Here is a 12500-nt window from a genome sequence, read left to right as displayed (position 1 = left end):
AACGTGGTCACAACCCAGGCCAAGGTAACGTGGGAGTCACAACCCAGGCCAAGGTAACGTAGAGTCACAACCCAGGCCAAGGTAACGTAGTCACAACCCAGGCCAAGGTAACGTAGAGTCACAACCCAGGCCAAGGTAACGTAGTCACAACCCAGGCCAAGGTAACGTAGAGTCACAACCCAGGCCAAGGTAACGTAGTCACAACCCAGGCCAAGGTAACGTGAGTCACAACCCAGGCCAAGGTAACGTAGAGTCACAACCCAGGCCAAGGTAACGTAGTCACAACCCAGGCCAAGGTAACGTAGAGTCACAACCCAGGCCAAGGTAACGTAGTCACAACCCAGGCCAAGGTAACGTAGTCACAACCCAGGCCAAGGTAACGTAGTCACAACCCAGGCCAAGATAATGTAGTCACAACCCAGGCCAAGGTAACGTAGAGTCACAACCCAGGCCAAGGTAACGTAGAGTCACAACCCAGGCCAAGGCAACGTACTGTAGGATCACAACCCCAACCTGCAGAGCATTACTCATTCAACAAAGAAACTGACAGGCTCCATGTGAAGACTAGCTGACAAAAAAAGTCCAAATGAAGATGCTGCGTATTAACATCACATTGTTGTTGATGTGTGAATATGAGTAAATTCTAACTTGTTTTAAAATCTCTATATTGTACCTCCATTGATGATGACGCATTGGCAGGAGTGTAGGAGTGTAGGAGTGCAGGGGTGCAGGAGTGTAGGAGTGCAGGAGTGTAGGAGTGTAGGAGTGCAGGAGTGTAGGAGTGCAGGAGTGTAGGAGTGCAGGAGTGCAGGAGTGTAGGAGTGCAGGAGTGTAGGAGTGCAGGAGTGTAGGAGTGTAGGAGTGCAGGAGTGTAGGAGTGTAGGAGTGCAGGAGTGTAGGAGTGTAGGAGTGCAGGAGTGTAGGATCTAGGAGTGCAGGAGTGCAGGGGTGCAGGAGTGCAGGAGTGCAGGAGTGTAGGAGTGTAGGAGTGCAGGAGTGTAGGAGTGTAGGAGTGCAGGAGTGCAGGAGTGCAGGAGTGTAGGAGTGTAGGAGTGCAGGAGTGCAGGAGTGTAGGAGTGTAGGAGTGTAGGAGTGCAGGAGTGCAGGAGTGCAGGAGTGTAGGAGTGCAGGAGTGTAGGAGTGCAGGAGTGTAGGAGTGCAGGTGTTTCAGCCCAGATTGTCCCTCATTGTCCTCCTGTCTGTCCACTGGAGGCCAGTTATGTCACACCTGTCCTACTAACCACCGAGCAGAGCAGGCCTGATGATGATGATGATGATGATGATGATGATGAAGACAAGGATATGCCTGCGTCCCAAATGGCACCCTATTCCCTTTATAGTGCACTACTTTTCACCAGGGACCGTCAAAAGTAGTGCACTATATAGGGAATAGGGTGCCATTTGGGATGTAGATATGGTATTTTACGTGGTTATAGCACCCACCCACCTACCTCCTGCCTGCAGCAGCAGTGTAACCTACGTCAGCTGTGAAGTCAGTGTTCGTGTCTGTTCCCAAAAAAGGGAGAAACGTGTGCCTCTGTCGGACCACAGATTTAATAGCAGAAATGAGGTCAATCTGTTTGCATCAAAACCAGGGATTTAAATAAAATATGGAAGTCATTATGCTGAAAGGGAGATGGATGCTGCCTCCCGGTGGATGGATGTTGTCATTACATTAACACACAGGCCAAGTCAATGGTATAATGGTCTTGTATTCTCTGTTTTTGGGGGTTCTTTCTCACTCACTCATTCACTCACACACTCTTCCATCCACTCCCTCCCTCCCTCCCTCCCTCTCTCTCTCCCCACCTCCTCTCCTCTCCTCCCTCCCTCCCTCCCTCCCTCCCTCCCTCCCTCCCTCCCTCCCTCTCTCCCCTCCTCTCCTCTCCTCTCCTCTCTCCAGGATCTAGATGGAGTGGACATCATGCTGGGTGTGTGTTCTGGGGGTTTGATGGTCTACAAGGACAAGCTGAGGATCAACCGGTTCCCCTGGCCCAAAGTCCTCAAGGTCTCCTACAAACGCAGCAGCTTCTTCATCAAGATACGCCCCTCAGAGGTCAACTTTATTTATGTGTTTGGTTGTCTTTTAGCCCCCCCCCAAGAGGCCTAATCGCCCAACAGTCAGATATGCAGTGCAATAATCATAAGTCAAAGTGTAGTTACATGTCAAATGAATAGGCTGTAGTGCAGTGCTATCATCATTCATATGCTTTTGTTTCCAACAGCTGGAGCATTACGAAAGCGCCATTGGTTTCAAACTGCCAAACTACAAGGCCTCCAAGAAGCTGTGGAAAGTGTGTGTGGAGCATCACACCTTCTTCAGGTAAGAGAACACAATGTTGACGCTCCCCAGGATAGGTTCTATCATTCTCACTTGTGAAGAACATCCGAGTTATTATTTTTATTGTATTAAATGGAGACGGGTCGTAGATACGTTATTACAGTAGCAATAAATGATTAGTATGGCTATATAGTAGTCACGTATAGTTTAGTTACTCACAATGACTAATACTGTACGTGGTTGTCTTACCTACCTTAGTTGAATGCGCTGCTAAAATGTAAAAAGTTTAATGTAGTTAGCTATATTTAAAAGCTAAATTACCCTCTGTCTCCATGTCCAGACTGATCTCCACTGAGGTGGCTTCCACTCCCAGGAAGTTATATATTATAGTTATAGAGTTATAGATATATTTATATAAATGTTCCTCTGTCTGCCTAATCTGTCCAGACTGATCTCCACTGAGGTGGCTACCACTCCCAGGAAGTTCCTAGCGCTGGGCTCTAAGTTCCGCTACAGTGGGCGGACCCAGGCCCAGACCCGCCAGGCCAGCTCTATGATTGACAGGCCAGCCCCCCTGTTCCAACGCTCGGCCAGCAAGAGGAACTCACGCAGCCTGGACGAAGGTTTGTTGAATGGGACTGTTGGAGGGGTGTCTGTGTCGAGAGAGAGAGAGAGAGAGAGAGAGAGAGAGAGAGAGAGAGAGAGAGAGAGAGAGAGAGAGAGAGAGAGAGAGAGAGAGAGAGAGAGAGAGAGAGAGAGAGAGAGAGAGAGAGAGAGAGAGAGAGAGAGAGAGAGAGAGAGAGAGAGAGAGAGAGAGAGAGAGAGAGAGAGAGAGAGAAGAGAGAGAGAGAGAGAGAGAGAGAGAGAGAGAGAGAGAGAGAGAGAGAGAGAGAGAGAGAGAGAGAGAGAGAGAGTCTGTAGTGTGCGAGGTGAAACAAACCGACAAATAGATTCTGACTCATCCCTGTTTAAATCCAGCAAGAGGTAAGTCTCTGTGTTTACTCCAGACCCTCCCAGAGAGGAAAGAAGAGGATGACTGGTTACCATATCAACCACCCATCTCCGTAGTAACATTACCTTCAGGTACAGTAACAGTACTGGCCCACTCCAGGGTTTATTAACCCTCTCTTCGCTGGCTTCTTCTCAACCTCTAACACCAAACCGGCTCCGCGCGTGCGTCCGCGCGCACCATCATGCGCATGTTGATTTTGTCGATCCCCAGCAGTGGCGATCATGACACGCAGGTTAAAATACCAAAACCAACTGTGAACCAACTATATTCATTTGGGGACAGGTCGAAACACATGAAACATGGACATTTAGCTAGCTTGTTGTTGCTAGTTAATTTGTCCTGGTAGATAAACGTTGGGTTGTTATTTTACCTGAAATACATATGGTCCTTTTTAAAATCTGGATCTTTGTAGAATTCTGAACCATTTTGAGTCACAAAATCGTGTGTTCTTTACTCCGACAATTAATCCACAGATAAAAGGGGAAACCTAGTTAGTTTTTCGTTTTCTATGATTAATCGCTCCTCGTTCATTCTTGTGGATTTTATATGGTGGTTGGCAACCAACTTTAAGGTGCGTTACTGCCACCAACTGGACTGGAGTGTGGACCTCAGTTCATCTTTCAATCACCCACATGGGTTAGTATGCTCATAAAAACCAATAAGTAGGTGGGAGAGGTGGGACTTGCATCGCGTCAAGCGTCTAAAATAGAACCAAGTTCAATTTTAGAGCCTGGCTACACAGACGCCAGTTGACGCGCGAGCAGTTTGGATGAAATTATTGAATAATATGTATGTGAAACTATATTTTTGCAACGGTTGCGTGCGGGTGCTAGCTAAGTCCTACTCCTCTCCTCCTCCTGTCCTCTCCTCCTCCTGTCCTCTCCTCCTCTCCTCTCCTCCTCCTGTCCTCTCCTCCTCTCCTCTCCTCCTCCTGTCCTCTCCTCCTCCTGTCCTCTCCTCCTCTCCTCTCCTCCTCCTGTCCTCTCCTCCTCTCCTCTCCTCCTCCTGTCCTCTCCTCCTCTCCTCTCCTCCTGTCTCCTCCCCTCCTCTCCTCCTCTCCTCTCCTCCTGTTCTCTCCTCCTCTCCTCCCCTCCCCTCCCCTCTCCTCCTCTCCTCTCCTCTCCTCTCCTCTCCTCTCCTCTCCTCTCCTCTCCTCTCCTCTCCTCTTGTCCTCTCCTCTCCTCTTGTCCTCTCCTCTCTCCTCCTCTCCTCCTCTCCTCCTCTCCTCCTCCTCCCCTCCTCTCCTCTCCCCCTGTCCTCTCCTCCTCTCCTCCTCTCCTCCTCTCCTCTCCCCCTGTCCTCTCCTCTCCTCTCCTCCTGTCCTCTCCCCTCTCCTCCTCTCCTCCTCTCCTCCTCTCCTCTCCCCCTGTCCTCTACTCTCCTCTCTTCCTGTCCTCTCCTCCTGTCCTCTCCTCCTCTCCTCTCCTCTCCTCTCCTCTCCTCCTCTCCTCTCCTCTCCTCTCCTCTCTCTCCTCTCCTCTCCTCTCCTCTCCTCTCCTCCTGTCCTCTCCTCCTGTCCTCTCCTCCTCTCCTCATCTCCTCTTGTCCTCTCCTCTCCTCTTGTCCTCTCCCCTCTCCTCCTCTCCTCCTCTCCTCCTCTCCTCTCCTCCTCTCCTCCTCTCCCCCTCTCCTCTCCTCTCCTCCTCTCCTCCTCTCCCCCTCTCCTCTCCTCCTGTCCTCTCCCACCTCTCCTCTCCTCCTCTCCCCCTGTCCTCTCCTCCTCTCCTCCTCTCCTCTCCTCTCCTCCTGTCCTCTCCCCTCTCCTCCTCTCCTCTCCCCCTGTCCTCTCCTCCTCTCCTCCTCTCCTCTCCTCTCCTCCTGTCCTCTCCCCTCTCCTCCTCTCCTCTCCCCCTGTCCTCTCCTCCTCTCCTCTCCCCCTGTCCTCTCCTCCTCTCCCCCTGTCCTCTCCTCCTCTCCTCTCCTCCTCTCCTCCTCTCCTCCTCATCATCCTTCTCTCTCTCCGTTATGTAATCGCTCCCCATAACATCTGTTTTTATATCTGCTGACAACATACGGCAGGCAGGGCACAAGCCAGTGATTAAGTGTAACCACACAAAACAGCTTCAATGTCTTCCTCCCTGTGGGCTCTGGCAGCCTCCACCTGCCACCTAACTGCTGCTGCTAACGCTCTCACACTCAGGGCCCGGTTTCCCGTAGCGATGGAATTCAGGCTTAACGATCCATCTTTCCTACAACGGCCGAAGATGTCACCTGCGTTTCCCAGAACACCACGCAGAAAGAACATTTGCGACGTGCGTCGTTGGAGCATGTGTCCATACTGATAGGATCAAAAGAAAGGCAGCGCTGATCTCAGATCAGCTTTCTCCATTCAAATCTTACCTTAACATTAGAATTATTCCACAATGCTGACGACGGATCAGCTCCTAGAGAGATATTATCACCTAATGGCTGCAAATATTGAGTCAGCTTATTCTAATGTTTACCCTATAATAATTCACTGAATCAAAGATTCATTTGGCACATCATTGTGCATATGTTGTTGCACATAGACAGTGTAGCCTACAAATAGAACTCAATTGACTGAACATTACATTTATTTCAATATGATTGAAATATACACTGAGTGTACAAAACATTAGGAACACCTTCCTAATATTGTGTTGCACCCCCTTTTGCCCTCAGAACAGCCTCAATTCGTCGGGGCGTGAACTCTACAAGGTGTGGAAAGCGTTCCACAGGGATGCTGGCACCATGTTGACTCCAATGGTGGAGGACCATTGTTGATACACACGGGAAACTGTTCAGCGTGACAAACCCAGCAGCGTTGCAGTTCTTGACACACAAACCGGTGCGCCTGGCACCTACTACCATACTCCGTTCAATGGCACTTAAATCTTTTGTCTTGCCCTTTCACCCTCTGAATGGCACGCCTACACAATCCATGTCTCAATTGTCTCAAGGCTTAAAAATCCTCCTTTAACCAGTGTCCTCCCATTCATCTACACTGATTGAAGTGGATTTAACAAATTACATCAATAAGGGATCATAGCTTTCACCTGGATTCACCTGGTCTGTCTATGTCATGGAAAGAGCAGGTGTTCCTAATGTTATGTCTCGGTTTTCATTTTAAGCATATTTTTTTCCTTTGCTTGTTCAATTGCAAAGACATTGGCTAAGATATCGGCAGGTCACAGAGAGACTGATAAACAGCTTGATTATATGTTTAGCGTAGATCTTCTGTGTATAAAGTGACACAGAAGGGCAAAAAAAACATCTAACGGCGCACTTAGCTGTTCTACGAGTGGTCTGATGCGGTCGGTAAATAATGAGTGTTTTCAAGTGCAACTTTACTAACGATGGTTTTTGGAAAACCGCTCTGAGATTTAACAATGCTCCTACGAAGGGTCTAACGATGATGCCTTAAGATGCTTTTGGGAAACCGGGCCCTGGTCTCTGTCTCAACACTTAACACTGAACCCTGGACCAGGTAGCCAGTCACAACAGCACAGGGTGGCCTGGCAGTGGATAATGTAGTCAGCTTGTGTACGGTACCTAACCTGAAGAACTCTGAGGATGGTTCTGTTTTATCCTGGAGCTGACCTCATACCTAACCTGAAGAACTCTTGAGGATGGTTCTGTTTTATCCTGGAGCTGACCTCATACCTAACCTGAAGAACTCTTGAGGATGGTTCTGTTTTATCCTGGAGCTGACCTCATACCTAACCTGAAGAACTCTTGAGGATGGTTCTGTTTTATCCTGGAGCTGACCTCATACCTAACCTGAAGAACTCATGAGGATGGTTCTGTTTTATCCTGGAGCTGACCTCATACCTAACCTGAAGAACTCTTGAGGATGGTTCTGTTTTATCCTGGAGCTGACCTCATACCTAACCTGAAGAACTCTTGAGGATGGTTCTGTTTTATCCTGGAGCTGACCTCATACCTAACCTGAAGAACTCTTGAGGATGGTTCTGTTTTATCCTGGAGCTGACCTCATACCTAACCTGAAGAACTCTTGAAGATGGTTCTGTTTTATCCTGGAGCTGACCTCATACCTAACCTGAAGAACTCTTGAGGATGGTTCTGTTTTATCCTGGAGCTGACCTCATACCTAACCTGAAGAACTCTTGAAGATGGTTCTGTTTTATCCTGGAGCTGACCTCACACCTAACCTGAAGAACTCTTGAGGATGGTTCTGTTTTATCCTGGAGCTGACCTCATACCTAACCTGAAGAACTCTTGAGGATGGTTCTGTTTTATCCTGGAGCTGACCTCATACCTAACCTGAAGAACTCTGCTGATGGTGATCTCATCCTGGAGCTCCTACTGTGTGCTGGCTACCGATGATCCTGAGGTTAGCTTCACAGCTGGAGATCTGCTAACTCACGCAGTCATGCAAGAGCTGGTTTTATACACACTCGTCTGTTTTTACTTCCTTAACTCGCCGCTACACTCATTTCATGTTTCAAGTTTCAACTAAGTTATGAGGGGTTTAAGTTAACCTCAGTAGTGTTTGTTGAGGATGTATGTCGGTGTCTTTGTTTGTAAATTAAGCAGTTTTTCCCTTAGTGTGACATAGTGACCACTTCCCAGTCTGCCCCTTCAAGTGTCACACAAGTGAAAGAGACGTGGAGCGAGGACTCATTCTCTGTTGTCATGGTTTACCGTGCCTCTTCCACCTCCACCACCACCACCGTGCCCTCCAATCCCCGTCCTGCACCTTCCTCAGGTATCCAATCAGGGCTCAGACAGGGCCTTTAACCCCTGTCCCAACCTCAACCCCTGAATACTTCGATTCCACCTTAAATGCATTCCTACTTGGCTACAGTATGCATGACCTTTGACCTTACCTCACTGAGCCCTGGTCAGATTATCTGTCATGTCACGCCGAGTCTACAATATATCTTCTCTATTTGTTTATTTTCTCTTAAGAGAGATTGACTGTCACACTACAACACAACTAGAAAAGCTTATTAGAAGTATATTATTTATTTTATTATTATTTTTTATATGTCTCTCTCCAGGAACACTATACAGTGCTATGAAAAACTATTTGCCCCCTTTCTAATTTTCTCTACTTTTGCATATTTGGGATACTGAATGTTATCAGATCTTCAACCAAAACCTAATATTAGATAAAGGGAACATAAGTGAACAAATAACACAACAATTACATATTTATTTCATTTATTTCATAAACAAAGTTATGCAACACCCAATTCCCCTGTGTGAAAAAGTAATTGCCCCCTTACACTCAATAACTGGTTGTGCCACCTTTAGCTGCAATGACTCCAACCAAATGCTTCCTGTAGTTGTTGATCAGTCTCTCACGTCGCTGTGGAGGAATTTTGGCCCACTCTTCCATGCAGAACTGCTTTAACTTAGTGATGTGTGGGTTTTCAAGCATGAACTGCTCGTTTCAAGTCCTGCTACAACATCTCAATTGGGATTAGGTCTGGACTTTGACTAGGCCATTCCAAAACTTCCAATTTGTTGCTTTTTAGCAATTTTCATGTAGACTTGATTGTGTGTTTTGGATCATTGTCTTGATGCATGACCCAGCTGCGCTTCAGCTTCAGCTCATAGACGGATGGCCTGACATTCTCCTGTAGAATTGTCTGATACAGAGCAGAATTCATGGTTCCTTCTATTAAGGCAAGTCGTCCAGGTCCTGAGGCAGCAAAGCATCCCCAAAGCATCACACCACCACCACCATGCTTGACCTTTGGTATGATGTTCTTACTGTGGAATGCAGAGTTTGGTTTTCGCCAGGCATTACTGGTTATACTTTTGAATCATCTGTCCATAGAACGTTCTTCCAAGAGTCTTGATGATCATCCAGGTGCTTTTTGGCAAACTTGATTCAACTTTTTGGACGAGATGGGTCCCATTATGCCTGGCGAAAACCAAACACTGCATTCCACAGTAAGAACATCATACCAAAGGTCAAGCATGGTGGTGGTGGTGTGATGGTTTGAGATCTTTGACTGCCTCAGACCTGAATACTCCTTAATAGAATGTCTATCTTATCGGACAATTCTGCAGAGAATTCAAACCATCCATCTGTGAACTGACGCTCACCCTTTGATCTCAATGATACAAAACACACAATCAAGTCTACATGAATGCAAAAACCTTGAGATTTTTGATGGCCTATTCAAGTCCGACCTTCCCAATTGAGATGTTGTGTCAGGAGTTGAAACAAGCAGTTCGTACTCAGACACAAATAATCAGCTAGATAAAGCCGTTCTGCATGGAGGAGTGCCCAAATTCTCCTCACAGCTGCGTAGACTGATCAGCAACTAGTTTTTTCTTGCAGCTAAGCGACAACCTTATTGTTTTCCTCAGTTGTATTCTTTTTCTTAAATATGTAATTGTTGTGTTATTTGTTCACTTACTGTTCCCTTTATCAATATTGGGATTTTTGTTGAAGATCTGTTAACATTCATATCACCAAATATGCAAAGTAGAGAAAATTAGAAGAATACTTTTTCACTTAGCACTCTATATACAAAAGTATGTGGATACCCTTTAAATTAGTGGATTCGGCTATTTCCCAGCCCGCACCACTTCCTGACAGGTGTCTAAAAATCACACACAACTCAATCTCCATAATTTAGATTGTAAATATTACTAGCTCAGTACTTTCCGTGTTTCCGTCATAGGATCCACCTTTCCAACTATCAGTTCCTCAAATTTCTGCCTGCTCTGCCGGTCAACTGTAAGTGCTGTTATTGTGAAGTGTAAACATCTAGGAGCAACAGTGGCTCAGCCGCGAAGTGGTAGGCCACACAAGCTCACAGAACGGGACCGCCAAGTGCTGAAGCGCGTAAAAATCGTCTGTCCTCGGTTGCAACACTCACTACCGAGTTTCAAACTGCCTCTGGAAGCAACGTCGGCACAATAACTGTTCGTCAGTAGCAGCCGCACACAATCTGGGTTTGGCGGATGCCATGAGAACGCTACCTGCCCCAATGCATAGTGCCAACTGTAAAGTTTGGTGGAGGAGGAATTATGGTCTAGGGCTGTTTTTCATGGTTCGGGCTAGAAATCTTAGCGCTACAGCATACAATGACATTCTAGACGATTCTGTGCATCCAACTTTGTGGCAACAGTTTGGGGAAGGCCTTTTCCTGTTTCAGCATGACAATACCCCAGTGCACAAAGCGAAGTCCATACAAAAATGGTTTGTCGAGATCGGTGTGGAAGAACTTGACTGGCCTTGCACAGAGCCCTGAACCTCAACCCCATTTCACACCTTTGGGATGAATTGGAACGACGACTGCGAACACGGCCTAATCACCCAACATCAGTGCCCGACCTCACTAATGCTCTTGTGGTTGAATGGAAGCAAGCCCACCGCAGCAATGCTCCAACGTCCAACAGATCCATAATACTTTTGACTATGTAGTGTAGGTTCATACAGAGACTTCTGAATGAACTCCTGAGGCCATGCCGAGAGAGAGAGAGAGAGAGAGAGAACCAGCGGCGAGCAGACCCCTCCCAGCCGCCCAGCTTTCATCTCATCTCGGCGTCATGTTCTAGTCCCAGGGCCTATGGCAGAGTAGTGTTAGTCTGCTTCCCAAATCACACCCTATTCCTTATATAGTGCACTGCTTTTAGAGGAGCTTGTTTATCTATTCTCCTGAACTGCATCTGAACTGCGAATTTCAGGACATCTGGGATTACGAGACAAACTTGCTCTGCCTGCTTTCGACTCTCAGCTCAATGTTGCCACCCACTGGCACAGTGCAGTAAACACACTGTCCTGCTGCTTTTAGATTAGGAGCTTTTCAAGGACCGAAAGATGTGTCTAATCCCCATCATCATTCTCCTAATCGTTAATCACAACCTTTTTACTTACGTTTACGTCATTTAGGAGATGCTCTTATCCAGAGCGACTTACGGGAGCTCAAGGGCACAGACAGATTTTTCATCTAGTCCACTCGGTGATTCGAACCAGCGACCTTTCGGATACCGGCCCAACGCTCTTAACCGCTAGGCTACCTACCTGCATTACTGTAGTAATGATTGCTCCTCCCGACACCTCCAGCAGCTGTTGATGTACCTGCTGAGGTTGGGGGTGGTGGAGGCAGGAGGTCTCAGGGAGAGGAGGAGGTCAGGTTTGTTCTGCTGGATCATCACACCTCCCTGCCCAAACCCTATTAAGACACCCAGCATGCTACAGTGTGAGTCCTGACTCCTCAAGAGTTTTATTAGTCAACAGTTGAAAAGTTGTTTATTTTTATTTCATATTTATTTATGCGGTAGTCATTGAGGAGTATCTTTGAGGTCAGAATTCTTCTTTCTCTACAGAGATCATAAAAAGTTATATTAAACTAAGCTGAATGTAGTTGGTTGGCGCGGTAGCTGTTTCATGATTGACAGCTGCCTTCTTCCCTGATCTAGTCACATCGTCTCAGGTCGAGCGTGAGGCTGTCACGGAGACAGAAATAAAACATGGTGTCATGGTAACAGAGGAGAGGAGCTGGACGGCATCAGGAGAACCAGGAAGGAGGAAGAGGAGACGAGTGGTTTTGCAAAAACTGAATCCTACCGTAGCTTAACCTACTTCGGCTTCATCAGCAGCTCATCAGCATGCTCTGTGTGTGTTCCACGCTGTTCCAACCTGGACCACGACCCGCCTTCGGCTTCATCAGCATGCTCTGTGTGTGTTCCACGCTGTTCCAACCTGGACCACGACCCGCCTTCGGCTTCATCAGCATGCTCTGTGTGTGTTCCACGCTGTTCCAACCTGGACCACGACCCGCCTTCGGCTTCATCAGCATGCTCTGTGTGTGTTCCACGCTGTTCCAACCTGGACCACGACCCGCCTTCGGCTTCATCAGCATGCTCTGTGTGTGTTCCACGCTGTTCCAACCTGACCACGATCCTTCCTTCACTCCACCACCCCTCCGTAGCTATGGAAACACTTTCCACCGTGCTTACTGACCAGGAACCGTGCTTCCGCTCTTACTCCACCACCTCTTCCCCTCTTTCCCCTTGCGTTACTCACGCTTGACAAGCTGCTCTGACATGCCTGCTGGGATATTATGTGGCTTTGCTTTGGTCCCTGAACCCCATACATACGGAAGGCGTTGGAAAAGTTGAGGGACCCTCCTTACTCACTCAGGGACTGACCTTGTTTTTCAACAGACAACGCCAGACTTAACAAGCTGCTGTGTTGTGTTTTCAACTCGACATGTCTGCTGGGATATGTGGCTTTGCTTTGGTTCCTGAAGACAA

The 12500-nt window shown here is 47.6% G+C and overlaps 1 protein-coding gene across 14 annotated transcripts in view; it reads left to right on the top strand.

The window, feature by feature from the left end:
• epb41a (erythrocyte membrane protein band 4.1a) overlaps window positions 1–12500 on the top strand; it is a 122773-nt gene that overhangs the window by 65072 nt on the left and 45201 nt on the right. For all 14 annotated transcript variants that reach the window (XM_041903771.2, XM_041903772.1, XM_041903763.1 and 11 more), the window contains 3 exons: window positions 1904–2056; window positions 2226–2323; window positions 2729–2904. In XM_041903771.2, coding sequence (XP_041759705.1) covers window positions 1904–2056; window positions 2226–2323; window positions 2729–2904 — 427 coding nt within the window. The remainder of the gene's footprint in view (window positions 1–1903; window positions 2057–2225; window positions 2324–2728; window positions 2905–12500) is intronic.

The sequence above is a fragment of the Coregonus clupeaformis genome, chromosome 17, assembly GCF_020615455.1.
Source record: "Coregonus clupeaformis isolate EN_2021a chromosome 17, ASM2061545v1, whole genome shotgun sequence".
Classification (NCBI taxonomy): Eukaryota; Metazoa; Chordata; class Actinopteri; order Salmoniformes; family Salmonidae; genus Coregonus; species Coregonus clupeaformis.
The sequence above is the reverse complement of the archived record's forward strand: the minus strand, read 5'-3'. Positions and strand labels throughout refer to the sequence as shown.